The 24,815-nt window shown below is 44.9% G+C and overlaps 2 protein-coding genes across 3 annotated transcripts; one reads left to right on the top strand and one right to left on the bottom strand.

Moving 5' to 3' along the window:
- Nucleotides 1-673: 673 nt before the first annotated feature.
- Nucleotides 674-5,312, top strand: LOC310909793 (uncharacterized protein). Its single transcript, XM_083861979.1, has 7 exons — nucleotides 674-772; nucleotides 958-1,206; nucleotides 1,962-2,021; nucleotides 2,642-2,773; nucleotides 3,581-3,727; nucleotides 4,636-4,696; nucleotides 4,862-5,312. Exons 2-7 carry the CDS (start codon nucleotides 1,042-1,044, stop codon nucleotides 4,963-4,965), a joined length of 669 nt encoding a protein of 222 aa, XP_083718105.1. The 5' UTR covers nucleotides 674-772; nucleotides 958-1,041; the 3' UTR covers nucleotides 4,966-5,312.
- A 7,175-nt stretch (nucleotides 5,313-12,487) lies between these two features.
- Nucleotides 12,488-23,407, bottom strand: RAB33B (RAB33B, member RAS oncogene family). 2 transcript variants are annotated; one of them, XM_083861374.1, is made up of 2 exons: nucleotides 23,164-23,407; nucleotides 12,488-15,446 (listed from the first exon to the last, which is right to left on the bottom strand). In XM_083861374.1, exons 1-2 carry the CDS (start codon nucleotides 23,404-23,406, stop codon nucleotides 15,003-15,005), a joined length of 687 nt encoding a protein of 228 aa, XP_083717500.1. In that variant the 5' UTR covers nucleotide 23,407; the 3' UTR covers nucleotides 12,488-15,002. The 2 variants fall into 2 exon arrangements, with proteins under 2 accessions (XP_083717500.1, XP_083717501.1); XM_083861375.1 differs by lacking the exon at nucleotides 23,164-23,407 and adding an exon at nucleotides 21,521-22,110.
- Nucleotides 23,408-24,815: the final 1,408 nt, after the last annotated feature.

A 24,815-nucleotide genomic window follows, 5' to 3' on the forward strand; every position in this document is an offset into this window, starting at 1 on the left:
TATGTATAGAGTTTCATGGAGTCTTAGAATCAACAACATGGTTTCGATTGGAAGAGATCTTAGAGATCATCTAGTTCTGCTCCAGGAGCACCTTCCGCTAGGCCAGGTTACTCAAAACCCCACTCAGCCCGGCCTGGAACACTTTCAGGGATGTGGCATCCCAGACCTCCGAGCACCCGGTGCCGCTTTCCCCAGCTCACAGCATCGCACATGTGCATCGTGTGTAGCAGCACTGGCAGCTGCAGGGGCGGAGGGAAGAGAAAAGCAGCTCCACTGCCGCGGAGCAGGGCAGGGTGGGGTGCCCGGTTCCGGCAGGCGGGGAGTGCCTGGGGCGGGGCGGCCGCTCCGGCTGCAGGTGAGACGGGACGGGGCGGGACGGGGCGGGCGGAGCAGCCGCCTTCCTGCTGGCTTTCCCGGCACGGCTCAGGGTTCCCGGCACGGCTCAGGCTCTCCCGGCACGGCTGAGGGTTTCCCGGCCTCGCCGGCTTCTTTGGGCCCGGGCTGGGAGCTCCTTTCCCGGAGGCGGAGCAGGAGCTGTCCGGGATCTCCCGTCCCGGGGCCGGGGCCGCCGCAGGGGAGGGCGCGGCGCTCCCGGCGGGACCGGAGGGGACCCGGGAGGAGGACACGGGAGGAGGACACAGGCAGAGCCGCCCCTGCAGAGGGCGTGCGGTGACCGGGGCTCGGCTGTTCCCCATGGGAGCGATCCTGAGCAGCCCCTGCGGCCCCGGGCAGCGGGAGCCCCCACGGGAGAAGCTCCGCGGAGGGGTCTGAGGTGAGGATCGCGTATTCCGCCCCAGGACAGCGGGAGGGATGTCCCAGTCCCTGCTGTGCTGTGGAGCAGCCCCGGGGTGTCCCAAGGGCCGCTTTGCCGTCGGAGCGAGCTCTGTGCTCCTGGTGCCGGCCCTGCCTCCAGCGGTGCTCCTGCTGATCATCCCGTCCCCTCTCTCTCCTGCCCAGGAGGAGCCCTTCTCCCGGCCCTGGAGGGCCCCGGCACAGCTCGCCAGTCTCGTGTTCAGGGGTTTGTGTGGGAATCAGAGCAGAATGGATCGGTATCGGTATTTCATCTTTAACCAGAGGAACATGGTCGTGCTGGGGATGTTCCAGATCGCCTTCAGCACCGTCTGTGTCACCAGCGGGTTCATAGATGCCGTTTTCAGAACTGAGTCTCAGCTGGGCAGAACCAGAGCTCCCATTTGGGCCGGCATGGTAAGCTTGTGCTGTACTTTCTATGCTTTGTTTTGAAGTGCCTTTTTTCCCCCACTGCCACCTACTAGTGCTCATATTGGGGGTGGGAGGGAAGCCAGGATTTCTTGCCAGCTCTTGCCTTGTTTTATGCTTTGAACTCAGTTAATAACTCATCATATAGGCAGAAGAACGCAAGCAGACTTTCCTCTGGACGAACTAAATTAAATACATTTCTTTTGGATGATGTAGAAAGCAGGGCATAGTGATAACTGACAGGGTTCTTTTTGCAGAAGTATAGTGACTACAGAGAGTCCACCAAAGATTAGCAGGGGAACACCTCATCCTCTGCTCTGACAGATGAACATCTGGGTGATGATCTCTGTCCCACAGCACAGTGCAAGGAAATTGCACTGAAGAGCTCTCTCCAGTGCAGAGGCTGCCTATCTCCTTTCATTATTACTATCTTTCTTTCCTCTACAAGATGTGTAAGGACTTGAGCAACATGCATTTTTAGCCCCTTAAATCAGACTTATTCAATCAGTTTCATTATTTTTCCTGACCCATAAAGCTCTGGTCAGCGGTAGCCAGTGGGCAAGATACAAGTCACCCATGTCCCCAGGAGATGCTACAAGGGAAAGAGAAGAAATGAGCATTTCTTTTCCATTTCTGATCTAAGCCTTGAAAACAAAACATGGGCTTTTCATTACTCTGCAGCAGTTTATCTCCCAAACCTGATACCAGTCTCCCAAGCTGCCAACTCCTTTTGTGCTCTGCAGGTGATGGGAGTCCCAGGAGTCCTGGCTTTGTTCTCCTCGCAGAGGAAGAATCCAGTTCTCGTAAGCTGGAGGGGCAGATGGGTGTTTGTGTGTGGGGGACAGGGGCAAAATGTTGGGGCAATCAAAAACAATATGAGGAGGGAGGAAGCTGACTGGTCCTTCTGCAGAATTAAGAACCTATTTCTTTATCTTCACAAAAACTTCTGTGTTCATAAGCAAAAGGAGAATGCTCTGTTACCTTGCTTTCTGCTGCAGCAGACAGGCACTGGGCCTAATAAAAAGCAAAAATCTGTAAAAACACTTAATTTCAATGCTTTTCTTTTGGTGGTGCATCATGTTGTTAAGCACTGTGTACACTAAAATGTGAAATGATTTAAGAGGTTTGCATTTCCTAGGCAGGTTTCTCCAGCCATGTAAACTCCAAGGGAGGATATTGTATGTAAATAAGAGATCTCTAAGATAAAGTCTTAATTAAGATTAATATTCAGGACTCAGCTGTAGCTCAGAAACTCAATATTATGAAAACCTCTACTTCTCTGTGTGTGTTTGGCTTCTAAGTGACTGTTGCTACTGGGGACGTTGTAGTGTTATGATTGGTCAAAGACTACCTGTATTTGCCAAAGGACAGCTTTGATTCCTGCTCCTCTTCTTTTTCTCTCTAAAATTCTCTCTCTGTCTAGGTGAATGTACTGATAGGTGCTTCCATAATCTCTTGTGTTGCCATCCTCGTGGTAATAGCTTATAGCTCCTTCACACTGAGCTATGGTGAAGAGGAGGAGCTGAGTTCTGCCTCAGTCCATGTGATCCATACTGTAAGTACTGATATCGTGATTATTGCTGGGGAACATGACACCCTTCATCTGCAGACAGTGACAGATGTGGCTTACAAACAGAACCAGACTTCTAGGAGGAGTGGCACTAGATCAGATTGGGTGCTTTTCCTTCTTAGTGCAAAGGGGTGGTGTGGGCTGAGCCATGAGAAAATGCTGGTGCTGCTCAGGGAAAGGTGCTCAGAGTATCCCTGAGGCAGTGGGTGCCAGGCTCAAATCTTTCCAGCCAGTTTGTCACCTCGGGTGACAAAGTTACAGCAGTTACAGGTCAGCTGGTTAAACCTGGTGTTATTTCAAGTGTATCCTCCACAGTAAAGCTGAGGAGAAGGAATGAATCCCTTTTGTATCTCCAATCTACAAGCAATTGCTTGATGTGGGGGTGAAGGCATTCCAGATGGATGAAGCTGGTCATTGATTTATTGCAGGACAAATCACAATGTCAGGCTGCTATCAGGTGCAGTGCAGCAGGATGGTGTTTCTCATATTCAGTGTGAAGAGGAGCAGCCATTCCTTGGCTCTTTACTCATTGTCAAAGCCATTTCCAAACCCAATGCCATTGCAGACCATCTCACATTTAATCAGCAGCCTTATTTCACTGCTTGCTCTGTTTGAGGTCCATACTTGATTTGTTTTTCAGAACACAGAAAAATCTTAAATAACACTGACTACAAAATCAATCTCCTATCAGACCATCACAACATTATTAGATTATTTTTCAGTGGAGAGTGTCACTTTTTGAACAGTGTCACTTTTTGACTGTGGCTTTACTATCTCTTTTTCTGTTTGCAGAGGTTCATACTCAGCAGAGTTGTCAAGGGTGCTAACATAGCCATGCTGGCTGCATCCACTTGCAGTGCCTTTTTTGTGCTGGCCATGGCTTACCTGGGGTGCCGGAGCCTTCCCCGCTGCTCCTGCTATGACAGTGTCACTGGGATGGTGAGTGAGGAGCCTGGGAACAAGTTTATTCCTACTGAGTGTGGCTGGGAGGGAAAGACACTGGGGACAAGGTGTTTTCTTTCTCCTACATGTTGTTAAGCACTGTGTGCACTAAAATATGAAATGAGTTGAAAGGTTTGCATTTCTTAGGCAGGCTTCTCCAGTCGTGTAAACTCTTTCTCCTACAAGCCCAGTCTCAGCTCCTAGCTCAGTCATGCAGGGCTAATTCTAAGAAATTAAGTGGAATATTAGAAGGGTTTTATATTTCTTACATTTTTTTTCCTTTTACTATCTCCCTTTTATTTACAGTCTCTTTTATTTAAGACCTAAGTTATCTCTATTTTCCAAACCCTTTGTGCTGAAGCTACTGTAGCCCTTTTCCCCTTAAATTCCTTCTGTCCTCAAAAACTGTTCTTCTCATCTTAAAGCCAACAGTTGCTTCTGGTGCAGCATCACAAAGATTTACTGGTGCCTACACACTGGAACTTCAAATTCAGTAATAAAAATATCTCCTGTGCTGTGAGTAAAGTGTAGGGATGCTGACATATGTAAGTTACTCCTCATGCATTAGGGCTCTGCCTCAAGTGATGGGGCACAGGGCACCTCTGCTAAGTGGGTTCAGTAGATAAATAAATGCCAACTACTTCTCTAATGGAGCAATTCTGATGCTGTGTTATCAAACATGTACATCCAACCATTTGGTTTGGTGAGGAATTAAAAGGTGCAGGCCACAAGGCAGCTCTTCCTGACTAAAGACACCCACTGGGTAACGTGAGGCTGCTTTAAACTTTCAAACCAAAACCTGTTAGGAGGAGTGGACTGCACAGACTTTTAAAATAAGTGCAGGTGTATTTTCTTGAACAAATTTCCAGGTGAGGTATTTGATGGTGCCGTTGTTTTTTTCACAGGAATGGTTGCAACCTAGTGAGGACCAAAATCAGGCTGTGGAAATGGTTTGTGCTGTCCAAAGTGAGTAACTCTTTTGCCTCCATGTATCTGGGTGTTCACCAGGGCTGAGGAAGGAACATTCTGAGCAGGGTTTACATCCCAGGCCAAAATCCTGATAACCAAAAGAAAATCAGGATTTTGTGCAAACATCAATGCCATATTTAATGGTTTTCTTTTCTCACACAGGCCCTGGGAGGAGAATTTTTAACTTCACAGATCGGTTTCCAGCCCAGGATGGAGATGCAGAAGAAGACACATCCAAACCTCCACCGTATATCAGAATGACTTGAAAAAGTGACCAAACCTTTTGTTCAAACGTGGCAAGAGAGATGCAAGGAATTCTTAATCTTTAAAGATGGTTATGCACTTTTCCTTGGCCATTTGAAAATCACAAACACACAGAGCAAATGCTGAATGCCCAGCACTGAGCAGAGATCACAGCGCAGAGGGAAAGATCTGCAGGTGATTTTGAACTTTCAGACTTTGTATAGTGAAAATACCTCATTGCCTCTGGAAAGGGAGAGCATTTTTTTTCCTCTGGATTTTGTACTTAAATCATGTCTTATTTCCCTAGAATTCGTCATGTAATTTGTGTGGCAGTGCCAGCTTTAGACATTTAAATATTAAACATAATTCCTTTTTCTTCAACTGCTGTCTTGATTTGTCCCTCTTATTGCATGAATTATTTGGATTGTAATGAAGGACACACTTCATCTTTGAGCTTCAGAGTGTTTTCATTTTCTTCTTGTTAGGAATGAGGGCAAGTAAAGTTTTTGATATGAAACCTTACTAATGCCATTCAGGTACCTCTGTCAAAGTGTGGCTTCTGTGGAGTGCACATGTGTCAGCACAATTAGTTTCAGCACTGAAGTGTAACTACAGTGTGGCAGGAACTGGAGCTGCAGTAGCTCCTCTTATGAAGTAACTTGAATGCTCTAAATTCAGTTCAAGTTTTCCTATTTCTATCTTGTAGATTGAAAGTTTAAAAGAAATCCTTATTTTAGGCTAAAATTTATTACAGATCTAGACCCAGGTGTTTTATTGTATTTTCTCTAGGGCACCTCTTTGGCTTCTAGACCAAGGAAGTAGAGTTTCCAGTCAGGTTCTGTCATCTCCTGAAGTACATCTAATTCCCATATGTACTTTATGTTTCACTTTTAGGTGAATGCCAAGTGTTTATCTTGCCTGCAGACCTTGAACAGGGAGTGGTAGATGACTTATCCCACGATACAGGTTAACACAGCATTTGAACAGGGCCTGGAAAATAAGTTCCCATCTTGAGAAAGTGGGTAGTAGGATAAGTCATGCCCACCACGAGGCATGTAACTCCAGGAATGATCTCAAATAAAACTTCTCTAATTGCAGCAAGTAAGGTGCCTTTCATGGTGCCAAGATAAGAGTTGTTCTTGATTCTTTTTTTTTCTCTAAAGACTGCAGTCCTTTTCATAGTGCTAGTAAAGGGGCTCCAATACCTAAATGGCTTTAAACTGAAGAAGGTGGGTTTAGATTAGATATTGGGAAGAAATTCTTTGCTCTGAGGGTGGTACAGCACAGATTGTCCAGAGAAGCTGTGGATGCCCCATGACTGACTGAAAGCTCAAGGCCAGGTTGGATGGGACCAGGTTGGTCTAGTGGGAAGTGTCCCTGCCTGTGTGGTAGGGGGGTCAGGATGAGCTGGTCTTTAAGGTCACTTCCAAACAATTCTATAATTTCATAATGATTCTGTGAAGGTGTTACACAGCTGTTGTTGTGACCTTAAGTAAAGAAATACTCCAGGCACATATTGAGGAAGTGCCAGTGAACTCTGGCACCACTTTGTGTGTTAGGTGCTTGCCAAGTGTATCTGTTACTGACTTTAACCATTAAAATTATTCATGTCTGGGAATATCTCAGATCAAGAGAGCAGCCCTAATCACCAGGCTCCTTTCTCAGGTCACATATTGCTTCTTCACTGCCCAGCTTCAGCCAGGGAAGCTGTCCCCAGCTTTGAGTGCTTGGGCCAGCAGCTTAACTTGGGAGGCTTAACTATGTGCCACAGTAGCCAAATTCTTCCTGACTTTGGCTTAAATACCTTCATTACCTTTCCTGCAGAGCCACAGAATGGTTGAGGTTGGAAGGGACCTCTGGGGATCACCTGGACCAACCTATGCCAACCAAAACACAGCTGGTGTCTTGTTCATTTGGAGGTGTTCGTGTTTTAATTGCTTTAATTGTGACTCAAAATGGGATGCTGTGCTTTTTTCCTCTGAAATAGTGTCTGTCAACAGGCATCAAAGCAGTGAGCCTGACTGCTCTCCCTGTCCTCAGATGCTTCTGCAATGAAATGCTGGGGAGTTTCTTCTTGATTAACACAATCTGCTGTTCTTGTACATGAAAAGAAAGTCAGACTCTCTCAGAGGGTATCTGAGCTCACTGGCAGCTGAAAGCAGCGTGGCTCTGGTTAGTCTAAAACAGATTTTGCATTGCTGAAATGCACTGCTCAGCCTCTGCATCGTTTCTGGGTGGGAGTTATGGTCCCATCCAGAGGTGCTGTTCCATAACTACTCACTGCAGTGTGACATTCTGAGCACAATTCAACAGCATGTGGCTGCTGCTTGAACAGGACAATTGGCTTTTACTGTGAGCGTGCAGAGCAGCATGTCACCAGTCCTTGTGCAGATGCTCTGCTGTCTCCATCTGCTCAGGCAGATCATTCCTGGGATGAGGGTGGCAGTGCCACCATGGCTGCTGCAGGTCAGGTCCTCCCGGCACAGCTCTGGGGCACAATCCAAGTGCCCAGCCCAGTTTTGAAAGCCTTTGATCAGTGGCATTTAGTGCCAGGTGTGGCAGGTACTCTTTTGGCTGTGACACAGCCTTAGCAACACGTACTGAAGGCTTGGGGTGTAAAAGGGAAGTGTGCTCTATGCTACTTCTGAATAAAAATGTATGCATTGATTTATCAGCAGCCATAAGCTGGCCTGTTTCTTACACAGTCCTTCCAGTGGTGCAACTATTGCAGATCACTCACAGACACAGGATTTCAACAATTCTTTTCAAAAAAATGGGGGTTTCCAGAAAAAATGAGAGCTGCAGAGTGGAAATTGGTGGAAACTGATTATCAGTTTAATGTTACACCTCTCTGGTTAGTGTTGCAGAAAATATATTCCTGCCTGCTGTTTCCAGTGCTATATTTAGATCCTGTTCCTGTATGCGAGGTGCAGTGCTTTCCCAGAGCCTGCCTGCATCTCCAGGGATATTCCATGGCTGGTGTCACCCCCAGCTTTCACTGGTGGGAGTCAGGTGGAGTTATGGACCCCCCATCACGGACCCCGAGCATTTTGTGCTCACCTTGTGTCAGCATGGCTTGTATTAAATCAAAGACAAGGCATTTACATAAAGAAAAAAATTATTTGTGGGGAGACAGATAGAGATGGTGCTGAAGGCAATCTTGCCCTTGATGTATTGCAGCTGTGTTAATTATCCAAGAGTGGGGTAATTGCCCTCACAGCCATGGGTGTGATAAAGAGTCACTGACCTGGTTGGTGTCACTTGGAGTCTGCTGTGAAGACGGAGGGACAGGAGGTTGTGTGAGGGACAGAAAGAGTCAGACCTTGTACGAGGGACAGACAGGGTTAAGTGGCTGTGCCAGGAGCAGGAAGGAGCCAGCTGGAACTGCAGAAGGAAGAGAGAAGGAAAGAGCCAGATCTGCGTGGGGCTGCCCGTGGGATTGCAGCAGAGAAAAGGTATGAGAGACTTTGAGATAACAAGGTGCTGATACTTAAAGCCTTCTGAAGTTTTATCGAAGCACTCCGAGTGTCATGGCCGTGTCGACAACCACACTTCTTTACCTCAGGTAGGCTGAGACAAACATTACCCCATTCCCTGAGGCACAGAACAAGGCACACAAAATCCCCGGGTGGATAAAAGCAAAGCCTGCCCGCCCTCTCCATTAGCAGGGGCCAGAGGTAATCACCCAGCGCAATCAGAAGGTTAATCAGGGAAGCTGATTCTGGAAGTTAATGTTCAACTAAGGGCAAAGGATTTTTTGAAGTCATTTCCCCAACAGAAGGGGCAGGAGGTGCAGAGGAGGAGGGAAAGAGGAGGGATCTTTATTATAGTGAGGATCAGAGAACCTTTTCAGGCACTTCTTTGACAACTAGTCCATCTGAGATTTTTTTAAATATATGTATTTTTTATTTATTTATATATGATTTTTTTAAATTATTTTTCACAGATTTATGTTTTGTGCAGTTCCTGCCCTGAGCTGCTGGTGCTCAGGGTCAGGGCAGTCTTTGCTGGGCACAGATGTCTTTCTCCTTTGCTGGCAAAAGGCAGTGAGAAACCAGAGGATACAGTCACAGCTCTATCTCCACAGCCCACCCTGTTTTAGCACGCAGTTGGAAATGGAAGTTAAGCTTCACTATAGGTAGATGAACTGACCTGAAATATTTTGAGTGGGGAATACATAGATCTTGCTCATTAAACATGCTGCTGACTGCTATGGCTACAGAAGAGAGCCTTAAAAGAGCTGGGAAAGGACAGGAGTTCTAATGAATCAAAATACAGGTATGTTCTGAAAATAGGGAGTGGTATTTGCCTGCAGCTGAGAGGAGGAATATTCCCTTTTTTGGTTTTTTTTTTTTTTTTTTTTTTTTTTTTTTTTTTTTTTTTTTTATACTCAGTAGAAACCCCAGCTAAGAAGCACATAATGCATTTTTTGGAGTCAGACTGTGTGATTTCTTGTTTCCCAGGATCATAGAACCACAGACTTCTTTAGGTTGGAAAGGACCTTTAAGATCATTGAGTCCAATCATTGATCCTTATAGGTCCCTCCCAAACTGGGATATGATTCCATGATTCTCCAGCACTAGCAGTGTGTAAGTACAGGGAAAGGTTGTTGAACTTACCTCTGACTTGAGGAGGGAAGCCCATTAAAGCAAACAGCATTTCCCAGCCTTCCCTAGCAGCTTCTCCATAAAAACAGGAACTGCTTTGTCCTGCATCTCTCCAGGTCAGTCTAACCCAAGCAGATTATCAAACTGCACAGTTTCACTTGCACTTTCTGAGCTGCTGCAGTAATTTCCCTTCCCTTTATTTTTTTCTTTTTGTAGTTACAGTTTCAAAGTTACAGAAATATATCTCCTCTTTCATTGACTTGACATTTATGTCATCTTCATTTAAAATTACTTTGTTTCACAGTTCATATTTCATCCTCTGGCTTCTGTCCACTACTTGTTTTTAAGTACACTCATCACTTTCTTCTTTAGTCTACATTAGCTGCTATATATGTGATGTTTGTGGTGGAACAGAACATGCAAATATTGCTAAGCCCTTACCCCTCACCCGATAACCATAAGACTGATTCAGGATGACAGATGGTGTTTTCACTTTCCAAATTCTTTGCTCTAAATGCATCCCATAGCAGTTGCTTCTGTGTTTCTGTCTGATGCAGGCAGTCTCCCAACCCCGACTGACCCAAGTTTTTACTTCATTCAAGAGCTCTTCACCCATAAAGCCTGAGAGCTGGAGCCTTAGAGCAGATGCCAGAGCTGGGATCCCACCAGTGTCATGTACCACACATCAAAGAGTTGGAATTCCACACAGCACTCCCCCAAGTGCTGCATTATGATGCAAAAGTATGTATGCCTATGGTGATGTGAATATGTATGTTTTCTGGACATCATTTTAGATATATATAAAGAATATATATATCTTTATTTACCCTCTACTATCATCATGCATATAAATGAAATATACCTATTCAATGACAGATGAAAGTATTGAAATCAGCTTTTTCAGGTCAGGTGCATTTTGACAAAAGCACTGTGAGCCTTGAGGCAAAAGACAAGGGCTGCCAGTATTTCTACTTTTTAACTGCAGCATCACAGTGACTCAGAGATTAGCTCAGAATTGAAGGCAGTCATGAGGATGCACAGGAACTTGAAAATCCTCTCTGATTAGCTCATGCTTTTCTTAACCTGCAGCTGAATCTTTGGTTGCTGAGGCCAGAAGCCCTTCACTGTCTCTAATTTTTGAGTGTGTTAAAAATACCTTCAATAAGTATTTTCAAATAGAAAAGCTGTTTCATGTATTTTAGGGTCAATTTAGTCTTTTCGTCTTTCTCTGCCCTTTCTTAACTGAAGAAAGGTCTGAGAGACAGAAGACTATGAAGGGCAAGGAGCACCTCAAAGCCCCCTGAGCATTTCCAGTGTTTTCCTGTACAGGAGTGGGTGTGAAGGATGTGGGGATGACCAGGCTTTGGAGAGGATAAATGGTTTGCAAATGCAGCTTCTGCTTTATGACTCCTGATTTAGAGGCTCAGCGTGATGTTTTCAGCAGTAAATCACTAAATATTTCCAGAAGGAGGGACTTCAGCATATTGCCTTACAGCACTCTTTTTTTCTGCCTGTGACCCTTCCAAAAGGGCAGTGCAAACAGTAAAATAATAGAAAAGGAAGTGCTGAGCTGAGATCAGGGTCTTATGACTCTCAGTTTTCACATGCCCAGAGCTTCACTCAGCCCGGCCTTGAACACTTCTGGGCATGGGGCACCCACAGGTGCTCTGGGCAACCTGTGCCAGCGCCTCGCCACCCTCAGAGGGAAGAAAATCTTCTCAGTAAGAGCAGTATATTTGTGCTGCTCTTACTGAGAGGATTGTGCTCTCCTTTGGGTTTTGTTTTTTTTTTTTTAATGATCACTGGTATTGCTGGGAAATTTGTTTTCCATTAATTTCAAACGATTAGCTGAGGATTCAGTAATTTGTGATTCACATTAAGCAGTGTTGGTTCAGCAAGACAGAAAACAATACTGTCAATAACATCCCCCCAGGGATTGTCCCTGGATGATCAGTGGCTCTCATTTGCCTTCCTTTGAGCTCTGGAAAAAGCTGCCAGCACTACAAGGAGCTGCCTTCAGCACTTTCCTCTGTTTTGCAGGTGGGAGGCTGCACAGAGCCCAGTGAGTCCCAGAACATCCCTGGAAACCAGCAGCCATTCTTCCTCTCTCAATGCCTCTTCACAGCCCTCACTGATGACACCATTCAGCTGGATAAATCAGGCCTCCTTTGGGCATCCAGCATCAACAGAGGAAGGAGAAAAATAATCTCACATCCTCAGAAGAGTGGGATTTTTCTGTGAGTCCTAAAATAATGATAGTTTCTAATGTTATTTATGACTTTAGATTTAAGATTACATGTTGGTGTTACACTGATTTGCACAGAAAATCAGACTATTACATTAAAAAGTAACATTACTATTACTTTTAAATAACATATGGCTCTACATTTATCTAGGAATTGAAATGTTAAGCAACATCAAATGCAGGACTCTGGGGAAAAATTATACATTCTGGTGGAAGTGGAAATACTCACAGAGGGGATAAGGAATATTACTTTCAACAAATTTATACAAGTTAAAGGGGATTTATTTCTGAACAAGGTAAGACTAGAAGAAGAGTAATGGAGAAGACTCCTTTGGGGCCTTGACTTACATCCAAGGGTAAGTAATTGCTGTTTTTGTAACTGTTGTATCACCTGCCATTTTTCTGGAATCTGAAGTAAATATTGAACATGCCTCTGAACCATCAGGTGGATGCTTCAGATGCCTCAAAATCACCCAGAGTCATTGCAAGGAAACACTGACAGTAGTCTAAGTATTGTGACAGTCTTTTTTGTAAAAATTGTCACCCACACAGACAGAAACTAGAAACTCCTTTAACTCCCTCACAGCATTTTTTTAACCATATGGAATTATACTATAATTCTATATAATTAATATAATTCTATATAATTTTACTATAATTCCTATTATAATTATTGAAAACAAGTGATAACAGTTTGTGGCAAAGCCAGTTTATTAGGTTTCTGGGATTGTGCCTTGCCTGCCCCCAGCACATACAAAAGAAGCCAACTTTACAGTCTGGTCAAGTGAAAATACACACACAAAGTATTCAGTATTCTGACATCCATTCTGTGGGCAGAACATCACCACTGAAAGCCAGGGAGCAACACTGAATCCTGCACTACTGACCACACTGCCTTCCTGGCAGAACCATTGGAACATGCTTTGTGCTGAACATGGAATCACACACTTGAACATCATTTCCACACAATTTTTCATGACATGAGGGCCCTTATTTACAAGTTGTGATAACTCAAATGAAACTTAACAGATGTGCAGGTGTTTCAGATCAAATTTAACAGTAACACTGCAGCTACATTATTTTCTTATCCCAACCCCCAACCTGACTGACTGACTGACTTTAAAATTCTTAACTCTGGGATATTTTTAAATTAAAAAACAAAACAAAACACTTGATGACATATTTAGTATACAAAAAAATTAAAAAGGATCCTTCTCAGAGAAAGGATTAAGGACATGAGTGAAAAACAATCTGTCCAACAGGACTGTAAACCATATTCACTTACCATAGTATAAATATCAATTTAAGATCAATCCTTTTCTTAAAGAAATCATTAAGGACACTAGTGTTAAAAAGGTGATTGTTTCTGAAACAACTGTAAGTTCTAGTCATGTAAGGTTCAGAGTGAATACAAAAGCTCCCTTTTACAAATGTTTCCTAAGCAAAAATACTGTCACAATTGAAGCAGCTTTATACAGGAAAAAGTATTACCTTTTGTTTAGATTCTTTTTAGCATCTTAATCATATTAGACCAAATGAAATGCTCTTTAAAATCTAGAAAAAAAGTCAATGCATTTTTTTCTGGGTAAGTTGCAATGAAATTAGATCTTAAGAATTGTAATAGTTCACATAATAACAGTTATCTTGTTTCAGTAATTTGTTTCTAATGTGATTATTAGGGCGGCAGCTTCTGAACTAGCCCTTCCATTTAGTTTCTAGTAAGCAGCACATGCTACACATTGCCAATAAAAATAATCTTCATTTATACTTCAAAAACCAAGTCACAAACCACGGTTTGACGCGGCACATGTATGAAGTCATAGATTGCACTCTATGGCTTACATTTCACTTTATGCAACTATGTGCAACTTAGCACCATTTTTATTATGGAACTTGACCTTATGATGAAACTAGATCTTCAGGTAGAACTGAAAAAAAAGCAGTTGCAACTATGAGAACACAGAAAAAGGTTCAAGAGGAAGAATTTCCCTCATCTAACCCCTAGTAGCTCACATTAGTAATGCCAAGGATGCTCTACATACAGTCAGATTATACATGCAGGCTTTTGCTCAAGAATCTGTAACAGATGATGTACTTGGTAGATTTACTCCTTATTTCAAGACCAAATTTAGTTGGAAATATTTTAAGAATGTACCATATTCCTAAGCATTCCTATTCCTGAAATATGTTATCAAGTTGGCTTTTCAAGATATTTGAGAAGCAGATTCCTTAAAGCCCTGCAAACCCTGATCTTTGAAAACCAGTATGCTTTTGCCAAATTCACCCAATCTTTTACTTACTCTACTGTTTTTACTTACCCTGAGACACTCAACTCAAATACAGCACCTTCAGAAATATATAACTCAATTTTATACAATTATTTTAATAATTATATAAAATTAATTTATATTTCATAATTTAATAACTTAATAATAAGATCAGAAAACTTATGGACAGGTAGAGTCCAAATTTTACTCCAAATTCTGTGCTACAGTACTTTTCACGTGGTTTAACATAACATAGTTCGGTATTGCATGCTAATTATGAAAAATTAATGGAGTTTTAAGTAGCAAATAACTGTCTAGAGGTAGGGAGAAGTTAGTGAATTCTGTTACCACTGCTCTGAAGAAACAGACCAAGTTCATAGTGGAATGACAGGCCAAAACCCAGCAACTTGCACTGACACTGGCAGCCCAAACTTTGACAGACCTGGGGGTTTTTGGTTTTATTATAAAAAGGTACCTGCTTTCTAATTTGCTAGAGGTCACCTAAAATTCCTTCATATGCCAAAAATTTCCCCACTTGCTGACCCGAACCCCAAGATCCCTGGTTGTCACAAAAGGCTCTTCCTCTTCCATTATTCCAACCAAAAGTATTAGTAAACTGGCCTACTGTTTATAATCTTACCACAAGTGATGAGAACAACCTCAGGCAGCAAGAGCTCAACTAGAATTGCTTTGTCAAAACTTGACAAAGTAAGTATGTTCCCATATATTTATAGTGAAACTTTAGTAATTCAGAAAGTACAATTACAAAGTGCAAGAGCATAAGATGGGCACATCTACACCAGGAAAAAAAAAAATCAAAAAACACATTAAAGTGCCGAAGAGATTTGCTATAATTGCTACCAAAACCTGGAACTTTGCAAAGACCATAATTTTGAAGCACTTGCAAACAAGACAAGGTGACAACGGGATCAGTGACAATCCTAACACCAGCAGGATGTGATAGGTTTTGGTTCAGGCTTTATATGTATTTCATCATGATCTGGGGGTTGACTAAGCATTAATGGCTTGTGACTCTTAAGCTTGTGAGCCAGTGTCATGAAAATGGCTTCCACATGGTCATTGTCATTGGGGTTCTTGGCAGAGGTCTCAAACAGCGGCATGCTGTGGGTGTCAGCAAACTTCTGGGCCAGGTCCGTGGGCACCTGAATGGCGTTCCTCAGGTCACACTTATTCCCCACCAGAATCCTTGGGATGTCATTGGCCAGCAGGTGCTGTTTGCACTCCTCTATCCAGGAGGGCAGGCTCTGGAAACTGGCCATGTTTGTCATGTCGTACACAAACACCACGGCGTGGACGTTCCTGTAGTAGTGCTGCACCATGCTCTTCCTGAAGCGCTCCTGGCCGGCCGTGTCCCACAGCTGGATCTGCAAACAGAACGAGGAGAGGGAAGAAGGGCTTATTACTCAACAAAATAACACAAATTACCTGTAGGGAGGAGAGTTACATGACCACAGAAATCTACTCTTCTGAATCAATCATATTGACAAGTTTGTGCTGAGGAAAACCGGTGCAGTCACGCAATTTCAGAAGCTTTGGCTTTCAAAGCTTCTCACAAGTGAGGCCAGGAGGAAAGATGACACAACTTGAGAGGAAATACAAATTTCTGGAAATTTATAAAAACAAACGCTGAAGTCTTAGCAATAGCACTTTCATTTGAAAATTAAATATATGTTACTTCCCAAAACAGCTCTCAGCTGATGTGACTTTTGTTATTGCCAAAAAAATCTCATCTTCCCCAAAATTTTGTTGTTAGTATGACATTAAAAGTACGAAGAAATCAAACCGTGCTTGATTTCAAGATCACCAACAAAAACAGGAGAAACAAAACAAAGAAATCTTTCCCTGCAGTGTATTGGAATCAAACCCTCCTGTGATGAACACCTAACTTAAGCTTATTTAGTGCTTAAACTGGGACCATACAATTGTTTGTATTATCAAGGCATTCATAAAAGGAAAAAAATAAATATAAACAACCTGAATCTCAGCACACACACACAAATCCCCTTCTGAGCAAACAGTGCAGAAGTAAGAAAACTCCCAGGCAATGGGTGCTGCACACGGGTCTGTGACAGCTGTACAAAATCAGTGATGGGAGTAAAGAACTGGCTTTTCCCACAGGAAGCAAAGGAGTCCCGGGGACGCTCCCATCGCTGGGGCCCGAGGGGCCGCGGGAAAGGGAAAAGGGAAAAGGGAAAAGGGAAAAGGCGGCGGGGCCGGGCCGGGGCCGGGAGCGGAATCCACAGAGCGGGAACACAGCGGGAATTCCAGCGGCGGATCCACAGAGCAGCCAAAGGCTCCAGGACACCCCGAACACCCCGAGACGGGAACGGCGGGGCGGGACCGAGCGGAGAGAGCGGGGACAGGGGACAGACAGGGGACAGACAGGGGAACCAACGGGGAAACCAGCAGAGCTCCCGGGAAGGCGCCGCCGGGGGGAGGGAGCGGGGACGGGAAACTGCCCCGCGGGCACCGGGACGGGGCAGGGGACACAGCGCTGTGAAAATACGCGCCGCGCCGCGCAGTATGGAAATTACGCGCCGCGGCGCGTAGTATGAAAATACGTGCCGCGTAGTTTGAGGACATCAAGATACGCATTGCGTAGTTTGAAAATACGTGCCACGTAGTTTGAGGACACCAAAATACGCATTGCGTAGTATGAAAATACGCGCCACGCCGCGTAGTATGAATTTATGCGCAGCGCGGCGGAGGATCGAGATCTGCGCTGGCCAAAGCGCTCGGGCGGCCCGCGGGGTGAGGCGCGGGGTCTAAGAGAGTTTAAAGCGCGTTCCCCGCTCGCTGGCGGCTCCTCCCCAGGGCCGGGGCTCCAGGGCCGGTCCCTCATTCCCCGCCGGGCCCGGCGCGGGATTCCCGACAGTCCCGGGGCTCTGCCGGGCCCGCCCCGCTCCGGGCCGGGGGAGCCGCCAGCGCTCGGGGCCTTTGAACCTTTCCCGGGTTTGTGCTCGGGGTTCCCCTTTGCCAAAGCAGCCTTTAGAGCGTTCTGTGTCGCTTTTCCCCCGCGGGTGTTCGGGGCAGGGCCGAGCCCGGGATCTCATCCCTGCGGGTCCCTGCGGGCACAGCCCGGCGGGGATTGCACAGCCCGGGATCTCATCCCTGCGGGCACAGCCCGGCCGCCTTTGTTGTCTCCTTTTTCCCGGCTCAGCCTCCCCGCCCCAGCGCGGGGTGCGCTCTGACCGCCTCTGGGTAATGAAACTTTACTTGATGAAATACTGTGTTTGTATGCCTTGAAAACGTGTTGGTATAGGGTTTAAAGTTAATTTTTTACAGTTTTACGGTTGCTGGACAGATAGAAAGCCGTAAATGCAGTGCCTGATTATCTGTCAAAGATTTCAGCATACATAGTCTCTTTAACACCAATGTTAACAGATCTGCTAGATGAAATTACACAAAATACAATACTGAATACAATTTTGAATAATGCAATATTTACATTAAAGTTTTGGAAAAAAGATCAATAAATCCCAATTGAGTGTACAACAACAAAGCCTTATTTGATTCATTAACTTAAAGAGAAGATAGGCATGTCTTTATTGTCAACAGGTTAAAAGAAGTCATCTATTTATTTGATCAGAAAGCAACTGCCTCTGAGAAAATGAGGCCCAGTGAGAAGAGAAATTACTTCACCAGCCTCCAGCCTCTGGAATCAGAACAGGAGCAAAAGCAGGAGTGCCAGAGCAGGGCTGTGTCTGGAGACTGACAGAGGGAATGGCATCAGAAGCCTTTTGTTGTCACCATCATGGTACCGTGTTCCTACTGACCTTCTTCAGCTGTTCCCTGCTCCGGGCTCCCAAAGAGACAGTCACTCATGTCAGAGATCAACATTTCCAGCTAATGGACTTTCTCCTGAGTCTCAACTATTTGGGCCTTAAAACAATGGTCATTTATCTCAATTTCCCCCAGAGACACTGGACATTATTTTTATTTTTCCCTGTGTCAGTGACATGATTGGATTGAATAAGTTTTGTTTATTGTAATCAGGTTTTTATGTATCTTGTCCTGTATTTAATAGATAACTGGTAATAGCCTTAATAAGATGCAAATTGTTTTAACATCAGAACATATCAGCTTTTTAAAATTAATTAAAAAGGGAGGGATATTGTGATGAGTAGAAGAATGATACAAGAAAGGCCCCATCAAACCAGGCCTGCTCTATTAAATTAACAGCCAGCCTGACATCTCTTCTAAGTGCAGTTAAACAATGTGCAAGTTCCCATGCAAAAACCATCTTGGTCTGAAAGGTTCTTTAACACAACAGCCTATTCTTGGGCTGAAAAGTAAGTGCATCTGTGTAAACAATAGGATCTGTTCCAGGAGAACCCCTACAGGAAAAATGTAACAACCTGAATCTCAGCACACACACACAAATCACCTTCTGAGCAAACACTGCAGGAGTAAGAAAACTCCCAGGCAATGGGTGCTGCACACGGGTCTGTGACAGCTGTACAAAATCAGTGATGGGAATAAAGAATTGGCTTTTCCCGCAGGAAGAAAACGGAGTCTCAGCTGACTTATTACAATAAGTATAAACCTCCTGTCAGATTAACATGTGACTGTCATGTCCAGGTACACACCACTCTGTCCAAACCAGACTGAACAGAGGTGCTAGAGGCTTAGTCAGATAGAAAGACATTCAGAAGACCTGAAATGCTTTCAAGTTTCTGGGGTCCAGATTGAAACAAACTAAAACAAAACAAGCTTCGTAGCACCAGCAGATGTAAACAACAGCAAACAGAAATTTTAAATACATTGACCCACCTGTGTAACGGAAGCCTGGAATCTATGATAATCTACATTGATCCAAATATTTCAGTAAAACTTCTTTAGAAATTGCAAATATCTTGAAAGTTGTCTTGTTTACCACTTTAACCAGTGACTTTTTATATTAGAAAAAAGGAAGCCCAAGTACAAGGGAAATCTGCTGACAGCAAGAGGATGCATCACCGATAGAGGGGACTGGAGTATCACATAAAATTGTTTTGAAAGCTACAACAGTGGAAATATGGTGAAACTGAATAGAAGCAGATGCAAAGTCTTGATAACAGTGACTGACAATTTTTCTTTAAGCACAGGGTTTATCAGATTGGAAATTATTAAAATGGATGACAATCCAGATCCACAAGTCAGTCACAGGATGTTATGAATTAGTCATGGGACAGAGTGAAGAAAAAAGAGGAAGAGATGTTTCAGATGATGTGACTTTTTCTTCATTATTATGTTCAACCCTGGTCATCCATCGTCAAAAAAACCTCAGACCAGAGCAGGTGGGAATGGCAGCTACTGGTCGCATCAGGGGAACAGAGAATTTGCATGAGAACACTGGAGCAGCTTGGGTTTTGCAGCCTAGTCCAGTTCTCTGCAGCTTTGGCTCCAGACACTTAGAAAAACCTGTGTGCTGCTTCTGGAAGGGTCATTAAGATTGTTAGGAAAAGCAAGGCAAGTTGCCCTGGCTCTGATCCCATGAAATGGGACTCAGTTGCAATCTGTCTCATTTCTAGAGTAAACTCCCACTTTTTGCCAGTGGTATTGCACTCTACACACAACTGACAGCATCTCCTGAGTCTGCACAGTCGACTGAAATGGGCACCTAACTCTGGGTAAGGGTCAGTCACACACCAGGTGAGACATACCCCACTTCTGTCCCTTATAAAACATCACAAAGTCAGGAGACTCACAGAAAATCTTCATGAATTTGAGAAATCAGAGGAAAAAGAAGCACAGACTAGAGCAATCCTATGTACAGACAACATTATGTTAAGGAATCAGTATAGATACATCTTGGAAAATGCTGTATCAGATTAATTTAAGGAGGGAGTTAATATTCACAGGCAGCTGTGAGCTTACAGTTCTCTCCCCAGCCTATTCACAGAGCAGAAATCAGTGATGCTTGTCAAGCAGAGATCTGCAAGTGTATTGCCAGCCTTGGGTAAAAATGGGGAAATTAAATCAAAGGTTCACATAACTTGCAAGAGATGCTTAAACTACAGTTCTTCCAAAATTTCATTTACATCCATCATTCAAGCTTGAAGGGCCTTATCAACTGAGTCATTTGCACTGAGAGGTAAATCCTTTCCCAACGTTGAAAACTGCACAGTTTAGAAGTTTCTTTTTTTCCTCATTCCAGGCAAACTTGAGGAAATGGAACCACTTCTGACTCTGAGCCCAAATATTTCCTCTTCTGAAAAACAGCACTGAAAATGTTCATGCTAATGGGTGTGCACTGATGAAGTAACACTAAGATTACTATTTCACTGTTAGTCCAGAAAAACCCATCTTCAGGGAACCACAGTTTTTATAACAGCCCCTTAAAATATATAGTTTGATTGGCTGGTTTAACAGCATAATTCAGCTAATAAAACTGAACAGAATCTCTTGGTCACATTCCCTAGGAAAGACAAATAAATGGCATAAAAAAATTCGATACACTGACTCAGCCATCACACCCCACCTTATGATTCTGATTCTGTGGATGCAGAAAGGCTCTTTTCTAAACAAGGACACACTTTTGGATGTGTGGTTTATAACACACTGGCAAAAACTTAACTGGCCTTGATGCTGTGTCTCCTTTAAAAAGACATGGAAAAATTTGGAATAGCTCAAAGGTACAGAACATGATGTTCAGACTTTCTTCTTTGAATTTCATGTCTGTTTTGCTCTTTTAATGTAGGTCAGCGAACACTGACATCATTGTTTTCTTCAATTTTCACTGCTTAGATCAATTGAGGAAGAGAAAAATTTAGAAGGCAGCAAATCCATTTGTTGGAAGTTTAAATTTACTCATCACATTCAGGCATCAGTGTTTGATATGAACCTGTCAGCCCATTGCACAAGGAATATACTTGTTCCTGTGTCCTGGAATGCTTCACAACTGCTGTGTGAGAGACCCTCAGTGAGAAGAACTGAGCTTGTGTTCCTGCCAGTGACACAGCACTTTTCCAGCTGTGAAGGAAACAGCTCCTGCTGTAGCAGCACAAGAAAGAACCATCCAGCTGGCTGGGGGAAGGGAGAAGACACTACTCTATAACCCACTTGGATGCAAGAGGAAAAATTCCCTTCAGGGCACAGCAAGGACTACAATAACTTAGTTCACCAGAGCTTCTCTCTCCTGGTTCAGCTGGTGCAGCTGGAGCTGACTGTTCCGTGTGAGAAAGGTGAAGAGGGGTGAGAGGAGTTGCCCAAACCGCCCAAAATCAGTTCAAACTCGACGCCACGCCCACTGAGAACGAGGGTCCTGCCCATAATGATCAAACGCATTCCTGTAATGCTGAAACACAACCTGCACAAAACAGTGTGTCTCAGAAGAGCCTCCTTCACTTCTCCAGCTTCCTCAACCACAACTGGTTTATTTTTTGAGATAATACTCTCAAAAATGTAGCAAAACAATCTACAAAACCCTGTATAACAGCCTGGCACAATAACCTACATGAGGCATCCAAGAGCTGTGGATCATGTTCTTCTTCACTTCTCTGCAACTAAGCTCAGGCATCATCCAGAGGTGATGAAAAAGCCAGTGAAAAAGATGCTGCTGACAAGACAACATCCCTCAGGAGTCCTCTCCTCTGTCACAGACAGCAATGGACAAAGGAGTACAGAATTTCAGCTGTCAGAGAAATTCTAGTCACTGGTTTCACAAAGAAAAAAAAAAAAAAACAAAAAACAAAAAAACCACCACAAACCCCAAACCAACCAACCAACAAAAAAAAAAAAAAAAAAAAAAAAAAAAAAAAACCAAAAAAAAACCCAAAAAAAAAACCAAAACAAAAAAAAACCACAAAAAAACCCCAAAAAAACCCAAAAAAAAAAAAAAACCAACCAAACAAAAAAAAACAACAAACAAACAAACAAACAAAACACCAAACAAAAACCCCACAACAAAGGCTCCTATTCACCATTCTTTGAAAAAAGATATGACATAAAAATCCCACAAGAGCAGGAAAGCATTTTGGCTCTCCTATTCTTATATATCCTCCATCATTTCTTTAATCATAAATAATAAGCAAGGAAAAACTATAGCTTTCAGCTACAGAACTGTAAGCTGTAATTATAATGCCTGATGACAATAAAGGCCCAAGTGCAAGCACAAGGCTACTGTTAACTTCCTTCTTCTGCACAACTGAGCTTTCCTCATAAAAACAAACTGTAATACAGAAGCAGATGGGGATCCTGTTCCAAACCGTGTTAGTAAACAAACTGCACTTGTAAGCTGTCACAGAGTATTCTGCAAATGATGGTTTCCATCATCACACAGCAAACTTAACAGAACCCTAAAAATTAGAAGTTGAAATGCATTGCTCGACCCTGAACAATATTTGATTTCCTAATATTTAAAAGCAAAATTATCATAACAGTGGCACCTACACAGCTCTGTGATATTGAAGGTTAAAACAGCTGTGATGTCCGATGAACAAAGCAGCGGAATTTCTCGGAGGCAACACGCTGCTGACAACAGGCACAGGTAAGGCTAAGAGATCTATATAGAAGCCCACTGTAATGATAAATTACTGAGATAAATTACTGATCAATTACTACCAAATTGCTTGACAAAAGACACGAGGAGGTTTGGCCTAGGGTAGGAATTGATTCACCATCACAGAAACCTACAGGGTGACAACCTTTCCGACAGGAGCGATGCCGAGCAGTGGAAGAGCAGGGCAGGTGTCAGGGCAGGGGCAGGCACAGGCACAGGCACAGGCACAGGCACAGACACACAGGGACAGGCACAGAGACAGGCACAGGACACAGACACAGGCACAGGCACAGAGACAGGCACAGAGACAGGCACAGAGACAGGACACAGACACAGGCACAGAGACAGGACACAGACACAGGCACAGGACACAGACACAGGCACAGGCACAGAGACAGGCACAGGCACAGACACAGGCACAGACACAGGCACAGACACAGGCACAGGCACACAGGCACAGCCGGGGCTGCCGGCGACGCGGCCGCACCGACCCTCCCCGGGTACGGCGGTGACAGGAGGCCGGAGCCCGTGCCGGGGCTGCGGCACACCCCGCTCTCCCGTCCCCCGTCCCCCGGAGCCCGGTGCCGTGCCGGCGGTACCTTGATGCGCTCGCCGTCGATGGTGACGGCCCGCTCGCGGAAGTCCACGCCGATGGTGGCCTCGGTGCGCTGCGGGAAGCGCCCGGCGCAGAAGCGGTAGGTGAGGCACGTCTTGCCCACGTTGGAGTCGCCGATGACGATGATCTTGAAGATGCGGGAGCGGGCGGGGGGCAGCGCGCCGGGCAGCGCCCCGGAGCCCGTCAGGCTGAGCTCCAGCGAGGACTCCACGTCCCCCGCCGCCATGGCGGACCCGCCCGCCCCGCGCCCGCCGCGCGTCACCCACCGCCCCCCGCGCGGCTCTCGCGAGAGCCCCGCCAGACATGGGGGGGGGGCGGGAATCGCCTGCGCAACGCCGCCGCCAGGGGGCGCTGCGCGCTCGGCGCTGAGGGGGCGGGAACGGGAATGCCCGAAATACGGGAATAACCGGGAATAACCGGGAATAACCGGGAATAACCGGGAACCCCGCACCCGTCCCCACAGCCAGAATGCCGCCAAGTGTGGGATATATCAGATTTTTCTCACGAGCGGTTGAGGAGGAAGACTTAATCCATGGAACAGAGCTGCCAAGAAGGAGCTCTAAGTGATGGCCAGGTGTTCCAAACACAAATAATTTGTTGGTAGGAACGCCTTGTTAAGGTCTGGGGCTGGATATGCTTCGATGTTCCCAGGCGCAGGGGAGGGTAGGGAAGCTTGGGAAGAGGGATGTGGGCACAGCAGTCCACACAAGGGATGCGGGATTTAGGGAACACAGGGACATTGGCAGGACTCCCAAGACAAGGCAGAAATAAATGAAGACAGCTCAGTAATTGTGCTGAAATCGGCTCCGGCTGGTGACTAACAGGTAATTCCAGCAGGGGCAGAGCCCGGCCTGCTCACAGAGCACCGGCCCCTAAAACCCACCGGCCCTGAAGGAGAGAGAGACCGAGCACAGGACTAATGAGCATGAGAGTCATTAACCAACACACGATAGAACACCGAGTAATAAGGGAATCGTGTGACTCGTAACTAATGAGCACTAATCCCTTCCTTTGCTAAAATGTTTAAATAGTAGAAAGTTCTGAGAGGTGGATGTTGATATCATGGAGCACCAGGCTTGTGCAATCTGAAATAGATAATGTCCCTCTCCAGTCATTATTGGCTTGTTGGACACGAGGTAACAAACCCAGGCTTTGCAGACAACATGGTGTCAGAGACTGAAATAGTTCATGCCTCATACACTGATATAAAGTTTTGCCCATTATAACAAAAACTGTATAAAGAACCTACAACCAAAGAAGCCTCCCTGAAGACAGACACCTGTCTGGGACTTTGGACTGAAAGTCAAACTGCTGAGATGAGATGAAGAGAAAACCCATTCTTCAATCACCTGAAACAAACAAGTAAACAAGGACAAGACTGTGAGGCAAAAGCAGCTGCTGTGCTAAGAATCATCTCTGGCTTGCTCGGGGTGGGGAGGCTGTACCCCACAGACCCCTGTGCACAGATTTCCCTCCTGGGAGGAGGTGTGGGGAGGCATTTTGGGTGTGCTGTACCCTCTGCCCAGGGCAGTGAGCCCATCCTGCTCACACAGCCTGCCTGTGGAACCCCCACGGGACATTCACTCACTGAGAGCAGCTGAGGGGGGGCCTTGATCCATCCATGGCCCCCCAAAT

Source organism: Zosterops lateralis (genome assembly GCF_965231275.1).
Source record: "Zosterops lateralis genome assembly, chromosome: 5".
Lineage (NCBI taxonomy): Eukaryota > Metazoa > Chordata > Aves > Passeriformes > Zosteropidae > Zosterops > Zosterops lateralis.

Bases quoted from the DNA above. Each gene is read 5' to 3' on its own strand.
- LOC310909793 (XM_083861979.1), top strand. From the start codon at position 1,042: ATGGATCGGTATCGGTATTTCATCTTTAACCAGAGGAACATGGTCGTG. The intron at 1,207-1,961 runs GTAAGCTTGTGC...TGTGCTCTGCAG, and splicing joins CTCCCATTTGGGCCGGCATG to GTGATGGGAGTCCCAGGAGT. The intron at 2,774-3,580 runs GTAAGTACTGAT...TTCTGTTTGCAG, and splicing joins CAGTCCATGTGATCCATACT to AGGTTCATACTCAGCAGAGT.
- RAB33B (XM_083861374.1), bottom strand. From the start codon at position 23,406: ATGGCGGCGGGGGACGTGGAGTCCTCGCTGGAGCTCAGCCTGACGGGC. The intron at 15,447-23,163 runs GTACCGCCGGCA...TTCTGTTTGCAG, and splicing joins TCGACGGCGAGCGCATCAAG to ATCCAGCTGTGGGACACGGC.